This window comes from Tarenaya hassleriana, unplaced genomic scaffold (assembly GCF_000463585.1).
Source record: "Tarenaya hassleriana unplaced genomic scaffold, ASM46358v1 Cleome1, whole genome shotgun sequence".
Taxonomy (NCBI): Eukaryota; Viridiplantae; Streptophyta; class Magnoliopsida; order Brassicales; family Cleomaceae; genus Tarenaya; species Tarenaya hassleriana.
This window is the reverse complement of record NW_010960187.1, coordinates 4919604-4946207: the sequence shown is the minus strand read 5'-3', so window position 1 is coordinate 4946207 and position 26604 is coordinate 4919604. Positions and strand designations below refer to the sequence as shown.

The 26604-nt window shown below is 38.7% G+C and overlaps 6 protein-coding genes across 6 annotated transcripts in view; 2 read left to right on the top strand and 4 right to left on the bottom strand.

The window, feature by feature from the left end:
* LOC104811927 overlaps positions 1-389 on the top strand; it is a 1739-nt gene extending 1350 nt beyond the window's left edge. The window contains exon 2 of the mRNA XM_010538808.2: positions 20-389. Within this exon, the coding sequence (XP_010537110.1) occupies positions 20-234 (215 nt within the window). The 3' untranslated portion in view covers positions 235-389. The remainder of the gene's footprint in view (positions 1-19) is intronic.
* A 2742-nt stretch (positions 390-3131) lies between these two features.
* On the bottom strand, positions 3132-5062 carry LOC104824814 (galactan beta-1,4-galactosyltransferase GALS3-like). Its single transcript, XM_019202682.1, has 2 exons — positions 3806-5062; positions 3132-3345 (listed from the first exon to the last, which is right to left on the bottom strand). The coding sequence occupies exons 1-2, from the start codon at positions 4957-4959 to the stop codon at positions 3132-3134; spliced, it is 1368 nt and encodes a 455-aa protein (XP_019058227.1). The 5' UTR covers positions 4960-5062.
* A 1226-nt stretch (positions 5063-6288) lies between these two features.
* On the bottom strand, positions 6289-8094 carry LOC104811922 (probable GMP synthase [glutamine-hydrolyzing]). Its single transcript, XM_010538794.2, has 5 exons — positions 7506-8094; positions 7340-7397; positions 7165-7248; positions 6914-7049; positions 6289-6818 (listed from the first exon to the last, which is right to left on the bottom strand). Exons 1-5 carry the CDS (start codon positions 8053-8055, stop codon positions 6525-6527), a joined length of 1122 nt encoding a protein of 373 aa, XP_010537096.1. The 5' UTR covers positions 8056-8094; the 3' UTR covers positions 6289-6524.
* Positions 8095-12113: 4019 nt separating this feature from the next.
* LOC104811913 lies at positions 12114-16164 on the bottom strand. Its single transcript, XM_010538781.1, has 7 exons — positions 15055-16164; positions 14839-14957; positions 13426-14748; positions 12919-13321; positions 12681-12819; positions 12496-12583; positions 12114-12414 (listed from the first exon to the last, which is right to left on the bottom strand). The coding sequence occupies exons 1-7, from the start codon at positions 16051-16053 to the stop codon at positions 12303-12305; spliced, it is 3183 nt and encodes a 1060-aa protein (XP_010537083.1). The 5' UTR covers positions 16054-16164; the 3' UTR covers positions 12114-12302.
* A 2343-nt stretch (positions 16165-18507) lies between these two features.
* Positions 18508-20412, top strand: LOC104811905. The gene is made up of 3 exons (XM_010538769.1): positions 18508-18699; positions 18823-18960; positions 20135-20412. Exons 1-3 carry the CDS (start codon positions 18609-18611, stop codon positions 20149-20151), a joined length of 246 nt encoding a protein of 81 aa, XP_010537071.1. The 5' UTR covers positions 18508-18608; the 3' UTR covers positions 20152-20412.
* A 124-nt stretch (positions 20413-20536) lies between these two features.
* Positions 20537-24971, bottom strand: LOC104811897 (LRR receptor-like serine/threonine-protein kinase GSO1). The gene is made up of 2 exons (XM_010538755.2): positions 21088-24971; positions 20537-21007 (listed from the first exon to the last, which is right to left on the bottom strand). Exons 1-2 carry the CDS (start codon positions 24533-24535, stop codon positions 20631-20633), a joined length of 3825 nt encoding a protein of 1274 aa, XP_010537057.1. The 5' UTR covers positions 24536-24971; the 3' UTR covers positions 20537-20630.
* Positions 24972-26604: the final 1633 nt, after the last annotated feature.

The window sequence follows — 26604 nt, the reverse complement described above, 5'->3', positions numbered from 1 at the left end:
GGGGAGCCGGTTTCGGCGGCTTTCGTGTTTGACAAGGAACCGCTGGAGAAGGAGATCAAAGGGGTACTGAAAACGTCCGGTTCGAAATCGAGGAGGTCGACCGAATCACCGCGTCACGTTAGGTTCTCGACATCGTCGCCGGTGTCTTACCCGGCGTCTCCGACGTCGATCACGCCTCGGTTGATACAAGCCTCCCAGGATTTAAGCATTTTCATGGAAGCTCAAACCGTTTGAAGACAAAAGTCTTGATAACGAATTAGCCTTTTTTTTTTTTTTTTTACGATTTGTAGCAATTACCATGAGAAAAAAACATTATGTACACCAAAGAAATAGATATATACATGCACGAGAGGGAAGTGAAAAGTGCCTTTGTGATTATGTTTTCTGTATATATATTATATTCGATACGAAAATGTTTTTGTTCTCATATATCCTATTGTGTGGGTATTTTGATTTTTCAGATGGGTCCAATTCGATTTGGGTTGGGATTCAGTTTTTTATTTTTTATTTTTTTAAAAAAAAGCTTACAAATTTTCGGTTATATTGACTTGGTTCGCATTTTGTTCGAACCCGATTTTTTAATCATAAAATAATTATAACTACATTACAAAATAATAATAATTATAATTATCTAATTTTTATATCAAAATTTTTTCGATTATAATTACATTTTATTTAGGTTCGGTTTATAAATAACCGAAACTAATGTCCACCCCTAATTCAATACAATACGAGTACATTAGTATTGTAAATAAATGTATTTACGATATTACCCTCATAGTAATAATCCTTTCTTGTTGATTTTTTTATTTAATGGGTTAAAAAAAAAAAGAACTAGCGAGCCTTCAGTTAACTCAATGAAAATCCCAGAACTCACGATTCTTTCGGAAATAAAATAAAAATAAAAACTCTCATGATATTATTGCATTTTCTTGTAAATAAATAAAAACAGTATCCTCATGCGAAATCACGCAATCTCGACGAATCTATTAAATGTTCCCTTAAGTTCAACGTTAACTAATTCCATATCAACCGACCCAACAGATCGTGGGCGAGTGGTTAAGTTTGGGGTAGGAGGTAACTCCACCTTGAATTTGAGGGTTCGATTCTTGACTGGTGGGGAGGAAAGTAATTTTTAAATTTATATGATCTATATACAAAGGCTACTTTCGGGGCGGAGATTTACATAGTCAGCACGCCCGAAAGGTAGTAGTGAGGAGTCCTCTATTATAAAAAAAAATTTCATATCAATGGTACACCAATTTCTCTACACGTAGCCGATAATACACGTCGACATTACTTATATACGGTCGTGGGACATAATGCCCTTATGCCATTTTGATAGAAGACGCGATTATGAACCCGAAAAATTTTAGTAATAAATATCTATACATATATCTATAAAATATATAATTTCAGTTATTTAGTTTTCCTATTACTTTACATCCGGAATTTGGGTTCATTTGGTATATAATATTGACAAACCGGTTCGGATTAATGGCTTAAACAATAACTATATTTAAAGCACATTTGCGATTCGAATTATACAGTCTGTATAAATTAAAACAAGTTATTTATTTTGAATTTGACATTTTAGAAAGAAAAAAAAAACGGTTTAAACATTTTCAAAATCATTTAACAAAAAGGGTCTACAATATAGATTTATATGATTTTGATGTTTGGAATTTGTCAAAAACACAACAAGAGATGAACAGATCGAAGAGTAGTTTAGGGTTGACGAAGAGTTTGCGAAAAGAACATGCTCTCTTGTATATTTTATTACATATTTTTGTGCAGAATATATAAACAGAAAAAGTAAAACGGCTATACAATTCTATACATGGCAAGGAAATATGTGAGGCTTGGTAAATGGAAACATAGCAATTACGTTTGAGGATTTCCTGATTTGTGAGCTGATGGTGTCGGTGATTTATTTTCTTGCCGAGAATGTGTTTCTTCCAAGTGTGCCTTCTCGCCTAAGTTACCGGGTGAATCATAATCCAATTGCCCTCCAACATACAAAACTCACCGACGTCATTTTCGTCGCGATTAAACAGCCACATAAATAAAATAAATAATTATCAGAGAAAAAAAAAATCGAATGAAGGTCGAACACTTGGGTGGTGCAGCGACCACTTTGACCTCCACGAAACATGTGTCCTTTTTTTCTTAATTAATCGCTGTCCCCACTTTTTGTCGTCTGTATTAAATCATTTAATTCATCCGATTATTTCTTTTACAAATATAACAACTATCACATTTTCGTACAAACCCAAAACCGATTTTTTAATATATTTATTATGTACATTATTGATACGATTATTTTCTTACATTTGAGATGAGGCAACAGACTCAATGTGATGATTGAAATTACAATATTAGGCATTGTGATTAATTCCAAATCAAAAAAAGAAAAAAGCATGTACATAAAAAGATCAAAGAATAAAAGGGAGAGAGAATGAGTATAAAACTAAGGTGAAAAGATAAGGGAGGAGGGTAAAGTTGAATAGTTTTTTTTTTAGTTTCAAAAAAATATATATTACTCGATTTTTTTACTAGATTTCATTTGTTTTAGATTTTGTTTTTCGATAATTTAGAGTTTTACTTTTATTGAAAAAATATATATCACGCATCCCAATCTATTAATTTAATTTAAAAAATATATATAATTGATTTTTAAATAAAAAATGGATCTAACTCTAAGCAAGGGCATAACTTTACCGCTTAGTCCGCCCCTCAATCGTCGACTTTGATTAAACCGACAGAATATAATTAATCTCCATCATTATTATTAAAGAATCAAATCAATCTCCCAATAAATAATAAATAAATAAATAAGCCCATAAAGACGCTTACATACGACAGAGTATGAGCTGTACGTATAAGAACCCCCATATCGTATACATCAAAAGAATCCATACAAACAAAAAAGAAAAATTATTGCAAAGAGCATAACATGTTGTCGTCCCCTCCGCCTATCCGCTAAAAAAACCAGTGAGAGATTCAACTTTCACATTACATTCTCATTGCCGTGTCCGAAGTAGCCGGTCCCCGATCGTCCTCAGCTCGAACGTCCTCACGGTCAGGCCCACGTCCCGAAGGGTATTTTATCCCAATCTCCCCTCCCTCTCTTACCATCCTTGTTTCTTTATTAGCTGCGAGATGGAGCCGTGGTAATGGAAGTATCGGATCTTCCCCTCGACTTTGTGGGTCGTTTTCCCCTCCAGATTCTGCGACATGTGGACGCCCGTCGCGTACACGCTCCGCGGTTGGACAGCGTACTTCCTGTCCCGTCGGTGGACCTTCTTCACGTCCCTGTACGCCAGTTTCTCGATTCCCCATTTCCTGAGACAGACAGCCACGGTTCCAGATCAATTCTTGACACATGTTATGACTGTACTGTAATTAGAATGTCATTTGGATAAAAAAAGTTCGAAACTTTGATGTGGGGACAGGACAAATACGGAATGTGCAAGACTCTGTTCATGTCGAGAGTATACGATGAATCCGATTTTTACGTATTCCAAGCTAAGTAAACTGTACACGTGAATGGTCGGTAAGAGGTTCAATGATTGGACCGACAAGCCCCCAGAACCAGACAATCTAACCATGATTTCTTGTTCTTTTTTTGCCCATTAGAGTTATTTTCCACTATAGCCCCTTCCCAAATCTAATCCTCAAAACTGATCGACCCAACAATGTAGATTCATCAATTGAACGAGGAATTCTGACGTAATCTGGAACTAATCAGAGAAAAATTTGAAAACACCCGGAATTCGATCAGATAACTAACCCATTCAAGTACCTGTAAGTTTTCGCCGGACCGTCGCCGGAGAAACAGAGCTCGCTGCTCATAGGCATCTGCTCGATGGTGAACTGAGAATATTTCTCCATGGATTCCATCACCGACGCGATAGTGTTCTTAGGCGGTACGTAGATGAACTCATCCACGTCGAAGAAGAACATCCATTTCGTCATGAACCTGTACCTGTGCAAGCAATCATTCACCACCATGAACTGGTTATGGTAATACCCATCGAACCGTTCCTGGTCCCTAATGTCGTGCACCGTCACGCGCCCGAGCTCCATCCACGGCCGCAGCACCTCCAACACCTCCTCGTGGACCCCACCTGCGTCGTGGAACACGAAGTGAGACCTCTCGCCGAATAGACGAGCGTGGTACGCGATCCACTCCCTCACGCGCTGCGGGCTGAGGTTTCCGTACAGGGACGAGCCGCAGTAGAGGTAATCGTACTTGGGACGATGGAGCGTGGAGTTGTAGAGCTCGAAATCGACGGCGTTTGGCTTCTCCGACAATACAGGGATCGTGTCGGTGACGTTCCGATCGGCATCTCCGGTGGTCGCGTGGAGGAGGAGAGTCCCGCCAGAGTTATCGCCGTTAACGGCGGAGATTAACGGGAAAGTGCAGTTGACGACGACAACAGTGTAAACGCGACCATAGCCCCAATCGGGTAGGATCTTGTACCAGTCGGCCCGAATCCGCTCCCGGGTCGGGTCGCTAGGGACCCACTCGCAGCTGTAGGAGGGATGGCCATAGACATGGAGCGGCTTCGACGAGAGGCCGATAACGGCGAAGCTGTTAACGCCGCCTCTGTAAGCGCCCATGGAGACGAAGTTATACGCAGCCCAGCCGACGCCGGTGAAGGACCGTTTGATAACGCCGTTACTTATCACCCGGTCCGGCTCCGTCACCTGGGGCGGAGGAGAGGAATCTCCGGCGGTAGTATTGACGGGAGTCGCGGCGACGATGCGGGAGATGCAAAAGCGGAGATCGGAGGCGGAGAAGGAGAAAGAGGAAGGGAAGAAAGGGAGGAGAGTGGCAAAGGCGAAGAGAACGACCAAAGCCATGAAAGTGACCTTGAGCTCGGCGGAGAAGTTCCAAATGAGACGGAATAGGAGCTTCTTGTCTTTAGGGTTTGGATCCGTCTCTTTCCCCATTATGAAGAAGACGCGCAGAGAAGTAAGAGAGAGAGAAGAAGGAAGAAAGGGGGAGATGGGGAAAGGGAAGAAGAAGACGGACAGATTCCGTCTCTCTGTAATTGCACCTTATAATGTTTTGTATCTTTATTATACGGAAATATTTCTTAACTGGCAACTATGGTTGTAATTCGTAAATGATTTGCATGTCCGGGGTCCATTTCAATTACAAATTTGGGAATTTACCTCACCCTAACTTATATATAGTCCCAATAATTTCATTCTTCAGCCAACAATTTTGGAATTATACGGTCGTATAAACAGTTATACGAACCAAAAAGAAAAACTCTCTGTTTTTACCGAAGAGGAGGCGTTGGGGCCCACGCGCCCGGAAAAGATTATTCGTTAAATAACGCTTTTAACATTTGTCCTCCACGTGGCACTTCGCCCACCTCCCCCACATCATTCTCCCCCAGCGTTTCCATTTCCCTCTCTCTCTCTTATTATTTATTATTTAATATTTAATTAATTTACAAAATTAAATGTGAAAATAGAAAAAGAATAAGAAGAGTGCAATACAAAATCGGAAAAAAATATGACTCGAGGGTTTAATATCTATTAAATAAATAAATAAACAAAACGCTAATTTTATTTTTATATTGATAAACTATATATATTTAAAAAGAGGCAGGCCTAGTGACCCGACATAAATAATGGGCCGAAACCATAACCACCTTGAAGGCCTTACTTCTCCACTAACGGGCCTCCATCTTCGTCTCATCCTTTCCTTCCTTTATCGAATGTCATATTGAAATTATATTATGCATTTGAGACGCCCCTAAATCATATTATATATTTATTATTGTAACGAGTATATTAGAAATTTAGAAACACTAAAATTAATTTTTATTTCACGACAAAAAAATATCGGGACTTAGCGATATCCGTTTTCCAAGCATATGATGATTTTAATTTTTTTTCTTTATTCGATACATTCACCTTTTTCTATCGAAATAATGATGCGAATATACTTAATCATTCGTTATCATGATTCTTTGGACTCGTATCGAAAAATGTTATGATGATTCCAATATTTGCATATAGTTCTATAAGTTCTTATTACATATGATTTGTATTATACGTATTGCGATGACATTTTATAACAATATTTATAGTCCGCATCAAATTCAAAAAAAAATCATCTTTTTTTTTGTGTGTGTGTGGTGATGCTATTCATCTTTTTTCCACAACTAAAAGAGAATAAATAATAAAGTGTGCATATATTGAAATCAACGCATGATGCTTGGACCCAACGTTTGCACATGCCCTGTCTCCCCCCGATGTGCTTGATTCCTCACAAGTCACAACCCATCACTCCAAAAAAAAAAAATACATTTATTAAAAAAAATACATAAAAACAAATTGCAAATCACAAGAAGATAGCTTTTGTACACATATCCGATACCTAAAAGTTAGGAACTCTAATTTAGTATACGGTTCTACATTATTACCACATTACATAACAAAACAACCAATACACACACACACATATATATATATATATGTTGTTGTTCTCGTCTTGGTTTCTAGAGAGCTGGGGCCACGGCTGCGACCGGTGGCTGGGCGGCGAGTGCCGTACACTGGAGATGTCTCGGACATGTAACCAAGTGGTCGTTGGTCATGCCGGCGGCTTGCATGAACGAGTGTATCACGGCCGGTCCGACGAATCTGAACCCTCGACGGACCATGTCTTTGCTTACACTCTCCGACTTCGATGTCTTCACCGGGATCTTTTGACGCGACGTGTACTGTGTGATGATGGGTTTGTATTTCACGAATCCCCACAAGTATTTGTTGAATGACCCGAACTCTCTCTTCACCTGCATATGAAACGTATATAATCCGGTTGATTACAGCCCATTATAAATGAATTACAATTGGATTTTCGTGGGATTCTTTTTATTTATGTACGGACCTTGAGAATTTGTTTGGAGTTGTCAACTGCTGCAAGGACTTGGCCAAGATCAATGCCATAGTCAGTGGTGATTGATCGTATCTTCTTGTCGTTGAACTCTGCGACCAGTTCTGCATCAAAACCTGAGAATGCCTCCCTGCAGTAACGAAGATTTCCACCAAATTCTCAGTTTCGATCGATCTTCTTCCGAAAAGTTACAAACTTTACACAAAAAGATTGAAATTTCGTATCTGGGTTCTTCGGATTCTCACCTAAAAGTGTTTCTTTTCTTCAATACCGAAGTCCAATCGGATCCAACTTGAGCTCCGGTTAACACCAGCAGTTCGAACAGTAGACTGAAATGTGATTTCGGAACACATTACTTAGCTTCGATTTCGAAAATGTTTTTTTTTAAGGTAAATTTACAAATACAATTAGAAGACGTACTTGTCATCATGAGTAGGGACTCCCCATTCTTCGTCATGGTAGGCAACGTATATGGGGTCTGTAAACATCGATCACTAGGGTTAACTTGTGTACATGGAAAATAGAGAGAAATGCTTTACTGGGTTACTTGCTCCTCAAGCAAGACACAGAGAAGTAGTTTGCACACCTGAATTGGGAGTGATGAAACTGCATCTCTTCTTCTCCTGTTCAATGGCATCCTGATTATCGACGACCTCGATGCTCTTCTTCTTATTCGATTTTGCTCTCCCGTAATGCGCGATTTTCTTCTTTCTCTCTTCTTGTTTCATGGCGACCTCTTCTCTTCTTGCAGCCGCTATACTTCCGGGCTTCTGAACAATCAACAGATCAGCGGTGGGCATCTTCAACGTCTTCGCAACTGGTTTAGGCTTCGGCACGAGTCTGACATTAACCTTGTCAGAGCTCGAGCTCAAATCCTTGCAAGAAACCACATCTTTGCCTGTCTTAACCACTGGTTGCCTCGGGGATTTCGGTTTTGGGGAGATAGGGGGCGAAATGAGAGAAACAGGCCTTGTGGGTCTCGTAGTTAGTTTTGGTTGGGGGGATTTCTTAAGGGAGTTGCGTCGGTCCAAGGTCGGGACTTGGTTCGATTTCGGTTGGAGGACAGGACGGCCGTTGATCTGGGCAATGGTGTCTTGGGTCATGTCTGAGCGAGGCTTTGATTTGGAGGAACACATTGTTTGTGTTGTGTTGTGTTTAGATTTGTGAGGAGCAAATACAAGGAAGGGGGGGTTTTATATGTGGGAAAAAGTGATGAATTTGTGGGGTAGGGGAGAAATTATTGCAAGTGGATGGCTAATCATTTTATAATTCATATACACATAAAAATGAGATTTAATTAGAGGCAATTTATGTGAGGTTTTTTTTTTGGGGTTTAGGGTTTTTGAGGAGAACATGGGATCATGAGGGGTGGGGATATGTCTTGCAATGCAACAGCCTATCCCTTGGGGAATTGCTTTTTGGGCCACTAGAGGACAATGACACACCTTCTTCATCTCTATCTCTCTATCTTATCTTAAGGCATCATCTTAACCTTTTTCTCTCATGAAAATTACACACGTATGTATGTATGTATGTATGTATGTATGTATGTATGTATGTATGTATGTATGTATGTATGTAATGGAAAATGGTGGGAGGAAGAAGTGGTGTGGTGGCAAATGAAAAAAAAGAGGGGTCCTTACTTATTGCTTTTGCCTTTACTGCTAAAAATTGCAAGTGCCAAACTTTTTTGAGAGAGACCCATCATTTATAAGGTCCAGCTTTACATTTTATCCCAATCTCCCCTCCCTCTCTTACCATCCTTGTTTCTTTATTACCTTCCATTTCATTTAAATCAATACATGGCTCTTTGGAAAAAAAAAATATAAACATTATATATATATAATATGCAGCTATATATATTCTGAAATAATTATACTTGTGCTTTAATACATTCTCATGTTTTGATTTAGTTTGCTAAAAATAAAATAGGACACCATAGTATAAAAACATCGGATGAAAATTAATTGTTACAGAGAGTATTGAAAACACCGAATATGAAATTGGTCCCATCTCCAAGCTGTGTATACCCATGGACCGGCTTCTACATTCCGTGGAATCTCTCATCGACTTTTGTAACCTAAGCTACAACTATTAGGTTATAAAATAAAATATATTTGATTTGCATAATGATGAAATATATTTGGTAATTTCATTATTATGTTAGTATTTGATGGGATAAAAAAAGAAAGAAATCGAACATGTTGAATGTTAATAGTCCTTGAACATAACCAAAGTCCTATATATTATGTTCACTAATATCATTTTCATGCTTTTATTGGGTAGTTTGCTTTAATGTGAATCATCTATATATATATATATATATATTTTAAAAATGGATTCAATATTATATGTAACTCTAGATACTTAAATTATTTGGTAGAAACATATCTTTATTTTCACAAGATGTGTGTGACATTCTTGAACTTATCCCTAAAGACGGTCAATTTTTAGTTATTTTTATTTTTATTTTTGTCAAATCTAAAATGGCAGCTTGCAAACTGCGAGTTGAGACAGCGCACATGTCCCAAAAGTCACATAACTAAAGCTAATAAATAGCGATCTCCGACCTTAATTAATTAGTTAATTACTCTTTTTGATGGAAATTGATCTAAAAATATATTAGATATATATTTTTTTATTAATCGAACTAGAAGTTATTACGGATCCAATATAAAAACAACTAAAACTTTCAAATTTCTAACATTAATATTTTTAATTAAAAATAATTCAGTATAAAACTAATAATATGAAAATCAAATAAATATAATTTTCAAAAACCAAAAAACGTAAACTAAAAATAAAAACTGTAAATATCGACATCTAATATAAAGAGGAGCCTAAAGCTTTGTCTGTAATCCAAGCTTATGGAACATAAAAACATGCAATAATGCAATCGACCGTCAGAATTGTAGGATGGCAACCGAACAACAAAAAGTCCCTTCAAACGTCAATTCCTCTTTCATTTGATTCTTTGCAAACAAACAAAAAAAAAAAAGGTCGATAATCACACAACACAAATATATATATATAAGGAAATTATTTTGTATTGCCACATTAAACTATTTATGAGAGAATTTAAATGCGTGGAATCATATCATATGTATCTCAAGATTGTTTGCAAACACAATACAAAGAGTTGGCTAAAAAAAATGTTCAAAGATAGGAAAATGGGAATAATAAATTCGGCATAACATATGATGTGATAGGCCACGTGGCCCAACATCTTTCAAGCCAGTAACACCGTCCATATACATCATGCAACAATTTCCTGTTTTGTTTCCTAATAGTAATAGCTCTTTCCAATTGGTTCATATTCGAAAAAGCGTGAGGGATTATAATTATTTACGAGATGGTTATCTATATCTATATAAATAATAATAATAATAATAATAATAATATGTTATATTGGACCGGTGCAATGAAACAAGAAAAAAAAAGGACAAAATTTAGATATCGAGTGGAAAAGAAAGAAAGGGATAGAAATTGGAAAAGATGGATGTGTTTCTTTTAAAGGAATCACGAGGAGGGAACATGCCATGTGTTTATGAACAAAACGTGTAAAAGAATTTTCATCACTCCGTTTTGCATCTGCTCATGTCTCTCTGTGTGTGTATGCATGTATGTATAGGCTTCATCATTATTGCAATGACCACACTCATGAGATTCCATTCATTGGCTTTGGATGAATACTAATTATACGTACGTATACAATATTTTACGTACGTTTTTAAGCGTTTTTTTTAAATTTACATTTTATCTTTTATGAGGCCAACAACTTCAGTACGCAGCAACGGAAATTTTTCGGTGCAAATAATCATATAATATATGATTGTGATGGACTTTCTATTTTGGAGAAAGATTCGGAGCAACATTTTCATGTGCGTGGCTTGGAATGTGGATGAGGCCGAAACTCACCTCTTCCTCCGCCCTTATCTTTGTACTTCGTTTTTGTCTCCTCTCCTTTTACACTATTATTATTTACTCTATACCTAACACACGCACACATGTCTGTATGCATGCATGCATGCATGTATGTATGTATGTATGTATGTATGTATGTATGTATGTATGTATGTATGTATGTATGTATGTATGTATGTATGTATGTATGTATGTATGACAGAAAGCTAGAATACAACGGGAGACAAAAATATTTATAACAGGAAACTATTTAATAAATGTCTTTTTACATATAGGATCCCGTCTTCTAAAGACTTATATATGCTAAATAATAACTACATCCATTTCTAAATAACTATATATATATAGGGTCCCTCGTGTATGAATATATTTAGAAGCAAAAATAATTATCTAAAACGTTCGATTATTATGAAAGGAGGGAGTATTGTTGAATAATCATGTGTGATGATTATATAAAAAATTTCAACTAAATTAATAGAAATAATTAAGTAAATACATGGTTTAACAACTGTAATAGGATTTATAGTTTATATAGGTTATATTAGTGACATTTAAGAAAGCTAGGAAAATATTAAAATAAAGACAACTGATTTCTAAAATTATATTTAGGTTCGATTAATTTGAATTTAACAAAACTATAACCAATCTGTATTGAATTCGATTCGCATTTGGTTTGGTTGTACAGATGATATACTTATTTTTTAATTAATTTATACTCGATTTAATTCGGTTTGGATTCGATTTATAGGAAACTATAATCAATTTGATTTAACTATAATCATGTGATATTCGGATTGATTCGGATATCAAACAAATTGCTGCTCTTCAATGCAAGTTGATTAGAGTTAACAAAATTATTGCGATACTTCCAACATCTCAGTCTCAAGGTATCAAATTAATGGTCACAATCGTGGTTCATATATATATTATATATAAGAAATAATGGACCATAGTTCATAAATTTTATATAATGAAGAAAAAATAGATAGTGGGATTTGGGACGACAGAAACTCTTCAAGAGATATGTCCAATTGATTTTGGACAAGCCTAAACATATCTCTAGGCGTTATATATATTCATAGACGAGGGACCTCCCCATTTTCCGATACATCATTTTCCACGATTTTGATTTACATTAAGCTAATTTGTTTATAAACAAGAATATATAATTTTCCAAGATAAAAGGGAAATAAAATTGCTGGAACTATTATGCTTCGAGCCAATAATAAAGTTTTTTATTTTAAAAATTGAGGGATGCTCGATTTAGAATATGATTCCAGATGGGAGTCAATTCGACTGAAAAACTATCCGTACAATGTATTATATACAAAATAATATATTTAAAAAAAAAGTTCCAATTTTTCAGGTGCATGCATGAAAAAAAGGCGTATTAATTATTGTATTTTGTGAAACGAGTCAAAAGCCGAATTAATAATGTACAAGTGAAACTAACTACGGATCAAAGGAATGCCCGTACGACATCGACGATCGGAGCCATACAAATCGGGCATTTCCTGCTGTTCCACTGCAGTTCATGCGCGCATTTCAGACATGTGCACATATGCCCGCACCTGCAAAACGCCAGCGATCAAACCACGTCACGTTTGCGTTTTCCGCGAGTTTCAAAACCAAATGTACAGAGTGAGTTTTACCTGTACAAGAGCGAGTCCACAGGCATCTCGTAGCAGACGCTGCACTTGCGTTTCAGCGGACTAGTCGCGTCTCCTCGCTGATCTGCGTCTGCATATTTACGCGATTGATGATTCCGTTCTTTGTTTGCGGGTTTTGATTCGTTCGAACGAAGGAAAAAACCGGAAAATTTTGTGAGATAACTCACCAGAACAAGAATCTTTCTTGACGGATTTCTGGAAAAGAAGCTGCATATCGATGCAGGATTTGATCGAGCTTCGTAACTCGATCATCTCCCGTTGAAGTTGATCCATCTGGCTCTTGAGATCACTGATCATCTGCATTTCCTGACAGAATGTAAACAAGCACCGATACGTTACTTCACCGACACGTAACCTCACTGACTCGACAGAGCAAGAGCAAGCAGAGAAAACAGGGCAACATACAGGGGAACTGCCATGGCTTGGAAGGAAAGACGAGAGTTGGGACCGGTGAGACGGCGAAGGTGCGGGAAGAGAAGGGGACGAGACGGGATCTTGATCGTCGCCTACTTCTTGTTCTCCGAAACTCCACAACATCATCGTACTCCGAGCCGACGATTGGCTGAAACTGTCACTTGCAGCTTCTTGAATTGTCGTCTTGTCATGTTCTTGCTCCGTTACACTTTCTTCTTGCTTCTCTTCTCTGTTATCTTGGTAGATTTCCGAGCGTGGAATAGTCCACCGCTCTGTAAGTTCTTCTTCCCTTGGGTTTCTGTCTAAATCTAATGTTTGCTGCTGCGCCCGGGAAATCATCAGTCTGTCGATCTTTTCCCGCAAATCGCTCGAGAGAAAGTCGGAAACTGTTCGTCTGCGCAATGGCAACACTAATAAAGAATTACAACGTCAAATCCGAAAAGGAAGGGGGAAGAAAGAAATCTCGCGAAGATTTGGAAGGATTTTGATCATACAAACCTCTCGATGAGCCTGCGGATATCTTCTTTCGGCGAATCAGTGTTTAGGACCTCGAGGTACCACTGCTTCCGTAGATCTTCCCAGTAACTCCGAGGACGCGATATCTCATTAATCCAATCGTAAGTACTATATACATTGTACGAATCATAATCCGCGTATTGTTCCTCCTCATGATCATCGACTTCTTCATCATCTTCCGCAGTTCCACTTTCATCCCAACTATTTACAGATTCCATGGATTCAAGGGGCAGGCAGGTTTCCGTCGACGATTCTTGATTTTCCCCATTTTCCGTGCATTCATTCTTCTCGTTTTTCTTATCCTCACCCTCTTCCATGCCGTTTTTACCGTCTTGCGAGCAGTTTGTCCCGATAGTTCGCTCTCTGCAGATGTGTATGGTAGTTTCTTCTTCCTCAACCGGCTTATGCAAACATGGCGTTTCTGCATCTTCTTGAGGATTCTTCCTATTCCCACTCTCCCGGGACTTAGCTTCTGCAGAATTTGCTTCCCCTCTCTCCGTTCTTCCGTTCTCAACCGAGTTACACTGCTTAGCTTCCCGAAGAGTGATGTTTTCAACGATTTCTTTTGAAGCAATGTTTCTTTCTGCAGTTTCCACATTGACGATTCTTCTTTCAACCTCCTGAAATATAGCTTTCTTCTCAACTATCTGAGGAATAGCTTCGCCCTCCGTCCTCTCCGGTGTTTTTCGGCTACTGGTTTTCTCCTTGGAGCTCCACAGATTCACCTTCTCCGAAAAGATTCTCATCGAGTCGTTTTCCTCTGATTTTTCTTGAGGCCCCCTCTTCTCTTCCTTAGTTTTCTGCTGAATGATTTTCTTCTCTGCAGTTTTCTTCGGCGATGTTTTAGTTTCTGCAGTTTCGGTCAAGACCGCTTTCTTGACGACTTCTGGTACGCCGAAATTTGCCTCTCGTCTCTCCTGCGAATTCGTTTTTTCCTGCAAAACATTCTTCTCTGCAGTTTCCTGCAGAGGAAGGCGACTTTCCTTCACGCTTGAACCTTCCGGATGATGGCCACTGCCTTCATTCACCCGGGCTGAGACCGAACTCGATGAACTTCTGGAATCCACACGACTGTTCTCAGCTTTCTTGGATCTTTCCCATGAATTGCTCTTACCGGTTGTTTCGGGTAATACGTTTTTCTCTTCAGTTTCCTCGGCCGAACATACTTTGAATCTAGAAGTAGAAGCTTCTGTATAATGGCCTCCTCCTTCATTCATCCTAGAGGAGGAGACCGAACCAGATGGGCTTCTTGCTTCGACCACATTGGCTACCCTACTGTTCTCAGGCTCTGTCTTGAATTTGTCTCTGCATTATTTTTTTGTTTCATCAAAGTATTTCAGCAACTTAGAACCAGAATTACGAAAACCCCGGTACCGAAATTTAGAAGTTCAATACCTCAGATTTACCAAGACGAGCCCTCGTTGGGATCGGGTTACGTCAGGTGCCGCTGATTTAGATCGATGTCTGTCTTGAATCGCAAGGCACCTTTCCAAACACCTGATCTTGAGCATTGTCTGAAGAGAAGAAAAAAACAGAGCAACAGTTGCAATCTTAGCTTCTAGTTTCATTTTCTTCTACACGAAACCGAGTAGTTTGGAATCGTTGAATTACCTGAAGGCGGCCACGAAACGTGAACTTTGAAACGGCGTTTCGGTCGAGGAGCCATGCGAGCTCTTTCTGCCGGTCACGCACTATGTACATCAACAAGTCTTCATAAGCTTGTCGCCCTCTGATCCTTGGACCGCAAGCAACCTGCGGAAAGCTTCTCTGTTCCATTGTCTGCACCTCTTTATTGCTTGTCCCTACGCTGTCATTGTTGGCCAACGAGCCATTGTCGTTGTTTGTCTCAGATTCGATGCTCAGTTTCCGGATAATATCGAGGACTCTGACCCTTTCCCTCTCCTTCTCTCCCAAATCCGAAACCCAGTTTTTTTCAGATTGTGAACCGGAATCCGATTCTGCCCTATTGTTTCCTTCGTCAAGCAGTTGAATTCCGTCGGATTCGTCAACGATTTCCTCATTGAGAGATTCAGAACAAGAATTAGAATTCTCGGTTTGGCTCAATCCGGACGTCGTCCTGCTATCGGTCAGGGCTTGACTTTGGCCTGAATTCGGATGCTGCAATCTTGCCTCCCATATCTGAACCAGGGAAGAAGCGCCCAAGACTTCGTTTCTTGACGGGTTCTCGGGTTGACCCGGATCGCAGAACTGCTTCGAAATCGAAACAGAAGGGGATGGCGACAGAGAATTCGAAGAAACCTGCTGAAGAATCTGAGATTCTCGTGTCTGCTTGCGATCGGAGACAGGGGATCTGGAGGAATATTCCATAGCTTCTCTGTCGAGATGATCTCTGACAAAAACTTTGAGATTCTTCTCGAACACGGTCTGTACGGTTCGGACATTATTGCTGTCATCTTCTCGGATGCATTTCTCGTGGCGGCTACGATCTCTGAGGAGGCAACTGAATGTCTGAGACGGCGCCATTTCCACCTCCGAAGACGCCATTTCCATCAAAATCAAGAACAACACAATCCCTCTGTATTCTATTGGATTCTCCCTCGGTTCTTTTGGCCTGTTCCCTAAACCTTGACCCATTCCGTGGGCAGACATGAACAGAACATCTTAAGAATCACCATTCTTCAGAAGAACTCCCTGTTCCAGGAACAAGAAAATGGTTATACAAGAGAAGAGGTAAAGGGATAAAAACAGGGGAAAGAAAAACAGAACAATGAAACAGTTTGTTGTTCTCCTGTTTTTCTAATTTCTCTTACAAGAAAATGATCACATGATTCTCCACCATTAGTGTTTGGGTAAATAAGATTACACCCTTTTGAAATTACCCCCCAAATTTAGTGGATTTCTCGAGCTGTAAGGTCGTGGGGATTTTGTCTGAAAATGGTTAGAACAGAAATAAAACAGAGTATTCAGAGACACTGTCAGAGAGAGAGAGAGAGAGAGAGAGAGAGAGAGAGAGAGAGAGAGAGAGAGGGAGAGCACGAATGGCATTTACATATGTAGAGAGAGAGAGAGCTGATTCCTTTGTCGCCTATGACTTGTCTCCCTGCACTGTATAATATATTTTTATGTCTTATAAATAAATAAATTAAGATTAAAAAATTCTAAATCATATGATAATTGGAGTATTTAGTGAAAAAGGGAATAAACATAGTTGCCGCTTATTAGTCGACGGTCGAAATCAACGGGGGAAATTAATAAAAGTTTCCATATTATTACAATTAACCATCATAGAATTCATCTTCTGGGTTTAAAATCATGTCTTATGAAGCCGATATAGGACATAATCTACGTACTCTAAGAAGCTGAATATCCAATAAGAAGAACACTTATTGTGATTATAACAGTAAAGTTATAAAATCTGATTTTTGTCTGTTTACATTTCTAACGGAATTTGGCAAAAAACAAAAAAAATTGGAACAATATTTTATTTTTGTGTTAATGGGCTGCCTTAAACACATGAGTCAACCTTAATATTTATGACGATAATTAAGGAATTATGGATTTAATTGGAAGATCTAATCACCTTCCCATCTTTCTATATTCTAGGATGAATCTCCTAATTATTTTCCAATTTAGTTGTTTGAATAAAGATTGTTTCTTTATGAAGTTTGATTTGGTGTGAAATCCTATGGGTAAGGAAAATAAAAGATATTATCCCAATCTATTATCTCTGTGTGAATTTATATATATATATATATATATATATATATATAATATTAAAAATAATATTTATATGTATATATATTAGTTATATATACAAAATATACATATATACATAATATATATTATATGTATATGTTAGTTATTATTACTTTTATTTTAATATATATATTATGTATGCATATAAATTTAATTATAATTATTTTTATTTTAATATATATGCATTAGTAATGATATATATATATTGTAGTTATGTATATATATGTTTTACTAATTATAAATAATTTTAATTTTTAATATATATATATATATATGAATTTATATGCATATATTAATTTAAATACATGTAGATGAACATTTGGATATTTAATTTGAATGCTGAGTCATCAATTTTTTGCTGAATCAACATGTTTTTTGTAGAGTCAGCAGTTGCGTTTAATGACGTTAACGGATGAGGGTTTGATTTGGAAAAATTTTTAAAATCTGGATATTTATGTGAAAGTTGTGAAAAGTTCAGGTATTTATATGATAATTTTATAGTTCGAGTATTTATTTAAGATTTTTGTAAAAGTTCGGGTATTTTTATGCGATTATCCCAACAAAAAAGATATTATCCCAATCTATTATGGAAATTTATGGATTGTCTTTTTTTTTTCTTTTTCTTTTGTTTGGAAAATACATTTAAAATTTAGAAATGGGTAGCAGTTTTTAGTAGGTTCATTACCTTACAATAATAATAATGCTATTATTTTCATGGTAAAATTTTCCAATCCAATCTCATCTAAAAAAAGACCAACTTTGCTCTTACCCCCTTTTTTTTTGCACCAAATTGATTCATATTTACTGCTCCTGTTAAATAATAAGAATTTCATCTGCAAAATAGGTAATTTATTTTAGGTTAGATTCAAGAAACAATAACCACGTTTGACATATTTTCTAGTTCTCGAGAGTTAAGGCTTAAAAATTGTAAAATTTTCATCTTCTTCTTTTTAATATTTTTTTTTTAAAAATCTTATGATTGATACGGTTTATTTAATAATGACATGATAATATTAATTTTAAAATTAAATAGAATTAAAAGTGTCACATACACATAAATTGTTAAAATGTTTATAAAGATAATCGATTTTAGTATTTAAATTCTATATTAGACAGGGTTTTTTAAATTTTATAGGAGATTTGAAAAATGTATTTGTCATTGAGAATCTAAGATGTTTGGATGATTTTTTTTTCTTGGAAAAGTTACAAGATATTGTTAACATTTAATTTAACCAAGTCCTTTTTTAAATGTTAATATTTCGGATTCCTTATTTTAAAAAGAACATCCTTTTATTAGGGTTTTCAGAATTTTTCATCAAAATTTAAAGGTCGCTCTTTTTTTTTTTTTAAAGATGACTGTGTCTTAGTGAAGTTCGGGCCCAGAACGAAGAGTGAAATCCGAGTAGACAGAATCAAGGCTAACGAACCGAGAGAAATCGAAGAAGATAATGCCGTTGACGGCGACGATGGTCGGAGCTCTGCTGGGTCTCGGCACCCAGATGTACTCCAATGCCCTCCGCAAGCTCCCTTATATGCGCCGTAAGTCGAATCATGCGAAGAAACCCTAAATATATCTCATTCGGGGATGATCGGGGTCGGATTCGGCGATTCTCGGAACTGGGTTTCGTCTGATTTGTATGGGTTTTGGTGTTGAATATGCAGATCCGTGGGAACATGTGTTGGGGATGGGATTGGGTGCTGTGTTCGCGAACCAACTCGTGAAATGGGACGCGAAGCTCAAGGAAGATCTCGAAGTGATGATTGAGAAGGCCAAGGCTGCGAATGAGCGCCGATACTTCGGTATCTTTCTCTCCTCCCCTCTGTTATTGTCGAATTTGCTCTGCGTTGATTCGGTTTTCTGAACAGTGTTTGTGATCAATTGGAGGGAAAAAGGCTCAAACTTGTTAGTTGGCGAGATGGATTTCTTCCTTTGATATTCGTTTTCGGGGTGAAGGATCCCTAGAATTGGACTGTTCTTCGAAGACACTGTATAACTGTCCCTTAGTAACTTGAAATTTAGAGTACAGAGCACTTGATTTGCCTTTCAAGTTTCAATTTTGTGAATTGTGAGCTGTTTCTTAGTTCATCAGTACATGTGTATTCACGAGGGTAGCACCGTTTTGTAATTACCAGTTGAAAATTTTCTTGCTTATTGGTAAAGTGAGTTGATTTCCCCTGCGGCTAGGTAGCAGCAAACATGGATTAGTTAGCAACTATTGTAAAAGTCAAGATTATATTAAGACAGGTGGTTACCTCCTTACTAAAGTTTCCCAGAACAATTCGAGGGGATGCTGTTTTAGTGTCTCTGTCTATTTGATTGCTGTTTTAGTGTCTCTGTCATTTTGTGAAGTTTGGAATGTAATAATTTTGGGAGATGGTTTTGTGCTATTCAAGCTGTACGCATATGAACATTGGCTTTGTAGCTTTCTCCTCTGTGGATGTAGTTTATCCTTGTCAAAACTGGTAGATGTTTCTGGTTCATGCATTTCTAAAAAAACGAAATTGGTTTCTAGTGATGTTTGAGTCATTAGTATACGGTACATGAAAACCTGGAGAAGAATACAGTGTTTTGCAAGTTCTTAGGTTTTTCTATTTCTAATTAGCAACTTGCATTGAAACAGTCGTGTACAAGATTGCATGATCCCTTTAGCTTGTTGATGAACCCCTAGATGTCAGAGATTCTGGGTTTCAGAGGCTAGTACGTTGTAGCTTTGATCCCTTGGAGTTGTATGTAAGCAAAAATTAGGAAAAACTTATAACATATCTTCCTTTCACCGAATCTCTAAATGTTCTTTCTACTTGTTTTTAAACAGTTGCAAAGGCCTGTTCTCGAGGGTCTTGTTGCTCGTGGTGTATTATTATCTTTCTAATTTTCTTGGACCGAGAAGATTGATGTATTTGTTCCTTATTCAGATGTTCACCTTTCATTAGTCTAACTTGGAATGATCCAACTTCGCTTTTATGCTCTGTGCAGATGAAGACAGGGATTGATGAGCCAATAACCATTGGGGTCCTTCAGACATGATCTACAGACAGCCCTTTGAAGTCATCCACTACCGCTTAAGCGATACCTTGTGTAGAAGCTTTTTCTAGAACATGTTTTTGCGGCACCCATTGGGTTGGATCTCTTTTGATTTGGTGTCTATCCTGTTGTTATGAACTGACAGATTTGTGTTTTCGCCATCTGAATCTGTCTGTACCTTGCCAATAATTGGGAATGAGAAACTCTGCATCACGTGGTTTTCCAATTCACTGGTACATCTTGCTTGAGAAAGTACAAAATGAAGTTGCTAGTTTGGTCTGACGATTCGTTAGCTGGTGTATGTTTGAAATGTGCAGGACGGATATGAATTGCTGCTGTATGTGCAACTGACGATTCAAGTAAAGATCACATCAATCATTAAAGATTAAAATCACTCTCTACAACGCAGATTCAGGGTTTTCAGTTTCTTGTTTCCAAAAAAAAAAAATCATTTAGAGTTGTCATGGTGCAGCTTCCCGTAGCCATAGCCAGCCGTTCTATTGTTGAAGACATGGAGAAGGCTGTCACATGCTTGTCTCGAAGACGGTCTCTCCTGAGGAGAAGTCTTTGTGCACTGCATTGCGATTTCAAGCACCTGATAAGCCATCTCTTCTTCACACGGTAAAACTGGCTTTAGTTCTGGATCTATGAGCTCCTCTCTTCCAGGACCCACTGTCTCGAGACGAGTCTCCACCCATCTCACCATGTCCATATCTGCACCAAACGGTGCATCGGTGGGCATTTTCCCGCACACGAGCTCCATCAACACTATTCCCATGCTGTACACATCGCTCTTCTCGCTCGCCTTCAAAGAGTATGCGTACTCTGCAATGCACAGTTCCGAGACATCAGCTCAGCTTAACATGGCAAAGAGAGAGAAAGAGTTTCTAGCAATTGTTGTGTACCTGGAGCAATGTAACCGTACGAGCCTGCAAACCAAGTATTTGATTCTGTGTTGGTGTCATAATTCTCGGTAAGGATCTTGGCAAGCCCGAAATCCCCCAGATGCGGTTCCATGTTGGAATCCAGAAGCAGATTACTGGATTTAATATCGCGGTGAATGATGGGTGGAACGCAGTCATGGTGAAGGTATTCTACCCCTTGAGCCAACCCTACTGCAATTCTCAATCTTGCTTCCCAGTCCAGAGCTTGCTTCTTCTTCCCGTTCACGGGTTGCTTTGCGTGAAGCCAATCCCAGACACTACCATTCTCCATATACTCGTAAATCAACAGGTTTAGACCTTCTGCTCTGTTGCTGCAATAACCAATTAGCTTAACCAGATGCCTGTGTCTGATTCTCCCTAGTGTCTTAACTTCTCTGCTGAAGCTCTTGTTTGAGAGGAGATCATCCTTCCAGAGAATCTTCTTCACAGCAACTGCCTCTCCGTCATCCAACTCAGCCTTGTAGATCTTTCCAGAACCTCCTGATCCAATCATGAACTCATCACTAAGGTTCTTCGTGGCTTCCATGATATCTTCCCACCTGAAATCTGACTTTGCAGCTCCAGGGCGAAAGAGAGGCCTGTGCTGAGCCTGTGAAGAAGAGCTCGACGAGAATGTACTGTTTGATTCTCGTGCTTTCTTGAAGAAATCGCGCCTCTGCTTGAAGAAGAGAGCGATTACAAGTATCATCAAAGCAATTGCAGCCAGAGTGGAGATTGCCGATATTATGACAACGGATGTGGCGCTGAGACCAGGTTGCTTGTTGTCGCTTCCTGTTCTGTTACAGTGACTCAGAGGGCTTCCACAGAGACCGACATTGCCTTCAAAGACATCAGCAGGCCATCTCGAGAACTGTTTCTTCAGTTTTCCATTGAGGTTGTTGTAAGAGAGGTTGAGGTTACTTAAACTCCTCATTTCGCCAATGTTGGCAGGTACTTCTCCTGTCAGCTGATTATGCGAAAGATCAAGTGATTCGAGCTTGGATAATGCCCCGATCGTAGAAGGAATCTCCCCTGTGAAATTGTTATAGCTGAGGTCGAGAACACTCTGAAGATTTTGAAGCTGTCCGATCTCAACTGGGATATCTCCGGTTAAGCTGTTTCTTGATAACCGAAGATCATACAGTTTGCTCAGCTTGCCTATAGCTGGAGGAAGAGGACCCGATAACTGATTTCTTTCGAGGTTGAGGAGATTGAGAGCTCCCAAGTTACCAATCTCGTTTGGAATCGACCCATTAAGAGAGTTTCCGTCGAGAGATAGAACAAGCAGCCTGGTACAGTTGAAAAGCTCAGTGGGAAGAGAACCGACAAACTGATTAGAAGAAAGCTTGATCTCTCCCAGCTGCGGAAGCTTTCCCAGCCATGGAGGCATTGGCCCCGAAAGAAAATTGTTGTTCAGATCGATGTGTGTCAGCTTCTTGCACAAGACGAGCTCCAACGGTATGGCTCCCGAGAGAGAATTGCTCGACAGATCCAACAAGGACAGCTCACGGATTTTCCCCAACGTCCATGGGATTCTACCTGTGAATTGGTTCTTCCCTAACCTCAGGCGATCAAGGCTCGGAGAATTCCCCAGCTGGAGAGGGATTTCTCCCTCGAATTCATTGTTCGTGACATCAAACGAAAGGTATGAGCTTGAACTGCAAAACGGAGCGATCGACCCGTTGAACTTGTTACGAGATAGATTGATTCTGGTGAGGTTCTTGAGGTTGGCGAGTGAACCAGGAAGATTGCCCTGAAGAGAATTATTGTAAAGCATTAGCTGTTCTAGCGCCTTTAAGAACCCGAACGAGGGAGGAATCGAGCCGGAAAGCCGGTTATCTGCCAAGTCCAAAATCGTCAGTTGGTGACAGTTGCCCAAAGTGACGGGAAGGCCACCAACGAGTTGGTTCTGTCTCAAGTGAAGCAGATTAAGCTCCTTCAATCTTCCTATAGTTGGAGGAATCTCTCCATTGAAATGATTCCCAAACATATCGATCATCTTCAGCTTCGTGCAGTTCCCGATCTCAACAGGTATTTCCCCTGAAAAACGATTCTCATAGACGAACAAGACCTCCAGGTTGCTCAATGCCCCGATGTCCTTCGGTAACTTGCCTTCCAAGTTATTGTGATAAAGCACGAGCCACTGTAGATTGGTGAGGTTTGATATGGAGGGCGTGATCGTACCCTCCAAGCTGTTGTTGTGGAGATACAGATCAGTCAGTTCGATCAGCTCGAACAACTCCTCAGGGATTGAACCCGAGAGAGTATTGTTCGACAAATCAAGCTGTTTCAGCGACCGGCATTTGCTGAGTTCCGCTGGAATTTCTCCGGAAAGATGGGTTCCCGACAGAACCAGTTGCTCCAAGTTTGTGTTGTTGGAACATAGGCTCTTCGGTACAGAACCAGAAAGACCGTTGTTCGCAAGAACCAAGTTAACAAGCTGACCCATGTTCCCGAATTCATCCGGTATCCCTCCGGTGAGATTATTCGCTGACAAATCAAGGGTTTGAAGATTGCCCAGATCAGCCAAAGCCTTTGGGATTAGACCCTGAAGCTCATTCCCCATCAGGTTCAGGTATCCGAGTTGACTCATTTTGCCGAGTTGGCTCGGTATTTCTCCGGAGAGACTGTTGTTTCCCAGGTTCAGTATCTGGAGGTTGTCGAGTCGGCCCAGCTCCGCCGGTATTGACCCGTTGAGCCGGTTCTGCGCCGCGGTGAACACGGTGAGGCTCGAACAGTTTCCCAACTCGGCCGGAATCTGTCCGTTCAACTCGTTGTCCTGCAGTATCATGCTCTCCACCTGGTCAAGTTGTCCGAGTTGACTCGGTATGGGCCCGGTGAGTCTGCACGAGGCCATGGCGAGCGTCTGGAGGTTCACCAGGTTCCCCAGAGTCTCCGGGATGGGCCCTGTAAGCTCGTTGTCTCCGATTTTCATGACTCGGAGGTTGATGAGCGAGCCGAGTTGACTGGGTATCCCGCCGGTGAGCTGATTAGAGAAGAGGAGCAAAGACTCCAAGGAAGAGAGGTTGGCGAGAGCAGGTGGGATGGGACCCACCAGACTGTTGGACGACAGGTCGAGGTGGGTTAGGTTGTCAAACCGGGCGAACCAGGGGGAAATCGAACCGGTTAAGCCCAAGCCAGAGAGATTCAACCCGACAACCCGAAACGATCCGCCGTCGGAGACAGAGCCACACGTTACACCGATCCAAGTACAGAAGTCGGTGTTCTTGGAGTTCCATTGTCGAAGAACATCACCTTCAGCGTCTGTAGCTAAAGATTTCTTCACCTCGAGAAGAGCTTGAAGATCATCTGGGTGATGGGTTTGTCCCGAAACCGACCAGAGTGAAGAACAGAGGAAGAAGAGGGCAAGAGGAAGAGCCCGTTGTAAGTGCATGATCTCTGTTTTGACTCTTTTTGGATGCAAGTGCATGGAGTGGAGTCTCTTTGCTTCTTACTTGTCTGGTTAATCTTGGAAACATGGAGAGTTTAAGGCATTTGTTTGGTTACTGATGCAGCAGCAGAAAGAGAAGAACTTAGATTGGCTGTCAGATCGGTGCATGGGGATTCCCTTTCTCTTCTCTCTCTCCCTCCTTATATACATATATCTGTGTATATATATGTGTTGGCGGGTGTATATATTTCTTGAGATGTGGAACCATCAAGATCGAGTACAGTTGGATGAATAAATGCAGAGGACAAGCCAAAGGATCAGATGTGGCTCTGTCATTCAATGAGAACACTCAGAACCTCTTCTGTTTCACTGTTCCATTGAGAGAGAGAGTAAATGAAGAAATGGGGAGATGGAGGGAATAAGGTCAAAGAGGTCAGAGGAGAGATGGGAAAATGCAATGGGAAGCCGCTAAATCAATGCCAGGCTTTTATCAATGGGGGCAAAGGTCAATAGTTATATATACCAAGAAGACGTACAAATATTATATATATATATATATATATATATATATACACACACACGCGCGCGCGTATGTATGTAATATAGATGTATTCATTGACTTTTTTTTGTTAGCTAATTTATTTATAGTTGCCTAAACATCATTAATATGCTTTGCATGAACTAATATTTGTGTATACATTAACACTATTAGGAAGGCGCTAATTAATATACTCGTCTTAACGTTGTGTGTGTGTGTGTATATATATATATATATATATAATTATTGATCGGTCCCCCTTGGGCTGAGGGATGGAGAGTGGTTGAGAGGGTGACTTAGTTGGGCGGTTCTTCTTTCCCTTGCTGTGTGTGTTGGCTTCGGATCACTTAAACCGTGATCCTAAAGAGAGCAGTTGAGCTTCTCTTTATATCTCCTCCACATTCAGATATACATGCATATATGTAATATATACATATATACATACATGCATATATATATATATATGTATTGAAAAATATGGATAAATTGCTAGGTCAAAGGAGTTCCCTCATCACTTTTGTCGTCATTACATAAACTTTGCGACGTATGGGTTTAGGCCATTTCGATTCTCTTTGATATTTTCCCCCTTTTTAAAAGGAGGGCAAGTGTTGTCATCTTTGAAATGCAAATCAACTGCTGAATTTGAATAACTGCGTATTCATACGAAGAACTCGACCATGCACGTTGACCTCCACTTCTTTCATTAAACTAACTAGGTGAGATCCGCGCGATGCGCGGTTGATTCTTTTTTATTTTAATATAAAATATTTTCTCTTTTGTTATGAAAAAACGTTGAAATGAATATAACAAAACTAATATATATATATATACAAAGGTCTTTAAAATTTGAAAATATAGATATTATTGTATTATTTTATTATAAAATTCTTTTTATATATTCGTTGAATACGTTTATATATTTTTTACGGTGAAGTACATGTTTAATAAAAAACATTTGTTTACACCGATTTTTTGTTTTTGTCAAATAAATATTAAACTTTTTAAGTGAATTTAAAAAACATTTAACTTTTTAAGTGATCCAAAAAATACATAAACGTTTATGCGATTGTCAAAAAAAAATATTAAACACTTTAAATGATTCCAAAAAATACATGAACTATATACAATCGTAAAAAAACTAAAATAATAATTTGACATGTTTGCATTTTCTTATATCACGTCATCTCATTTGTTTATTTTGAAAATCGTAGAAGAATTAAGTTTTGTTTTGACAAATTTAAAAAGTTTTATGTTTATTTGATAAAATCAAAATTTTAGTTTTTTTTATCAAATTTGGAAAGTTCAATATTTTTTTAGGATTTTTCATTCAATTTCGATTGGAATTTAAACATAACAAAAATAGATATCGTCATTTTCGTAAACTAAAAATTTAATTTGTAAATCCAATACGTGAACTAAAATTACTTGGAGTAATTCTAATATAAATATTTCATAAACATAACGCATATTACCAGCTTTTTATGTAATCCAAAACATCATATGTCACTTACTTCTCTGTTGTTTCGTTAACATCAAACCATTACATATTCTGACAACAATCCGATCCCTC

What these genes read in the sequence shown, in the direction of transcription:
- LOC104811905 (XM_010538769.1), top strand. Translation starts at nt 18,609, where the DNA reads ATGCCGTTGACGGCGACGATGGTCGGAGCTCTGCTGGGTCTCGGCACC. An exon ending in CAAGCTCCCTTATATGCGCC is followed by an intron (nt 18,700 to 18,822) that starts GTAAGTCGAATC and finishes TTGAATATGCAG; the next exon opens with ATCCGTGGGAACATGTGTTG.
- LOC104811897 (XM_010538755.2), bottom strand. Translation starts at nt 24,535, where the DNA reads ATGCACTTGCATCCAAAAAGAGTCAAAACAGAGATCATGCACTTACAA. An exon ending in GTACGGTTACATTGCTCCAG is followed by an intron (nt 21,008 to 21,087) that starts GTACACAACAAT and finishes TGTGCATTGCAG; the next exon opens with AGTACGCATACTCTTTGAAG.
- LOC104824814 (XM_019202682.1), bottom strand. Translation starts at nt 4,959, where the DNA reads ATGGGGAAAGAGACGGATCCAAACCCTAAAGACAAGAAGCTCCTATTC. An exon ending in GGTCCGGCGAAAACTTACAG is followed by an intron (nt 3,346 to 3,805) that starts GTACTTGAATGG and finishes TGTCTGTCTCAG; the next exon opens with GAAATGGGGAATCGAGAAAC.
- LOC104811913 (XM_010538781.1), bottom strand. Translation starts at nt 16,053, where the DNA reads ATGTCTGCCCACGGAATGGGTCAAGGTTTAGGGAACAGGCCAAAAGAA. An exon ending in CGTTTCGTGGCCGCCTTCAG is followed by an intron (nt 14,958 to 15,054) that starts GTAATTCAACGA and finishes TCTTCTCTTCAG; the next exon opens with ACAATGCTCAAGATCAGGTG. An exon ending in CAAGCCATGGCAGTTCCCCT is followed by an intron (nt 12,820 to 12,918) that starts GTATGTTGCCCT and finishes ACATTCTGTCAG; the next exon opens with GAAATGCAGATGATCAGTGA.
- LOC104811922 (XM_010538794.2), bottom strand. Translation starts at nt 8,055, where the DNA reads ATGTGTTCCTCCAAATCAAAGCCTCGCTCAGACATGACCCAAGACACC. An exon ending in TTTCATCACTCCCAATTCAG is followed by an intron (nt 7,398 to 7,505) that starts GTGTGCAAACTA and finishes CGATGTTTACAG; the next exon opens with ACCCCATATACGTTGCCTAC. An exon ending in AAGAAAAGAAACACTTTTAG is followed by an intron (nt 7,050 to 7,164) that starts GTGAGAATCCGA and finishes TCGTTACTGCAG; the next exon opens with GGAGGCATTCTCAGGTTTTG.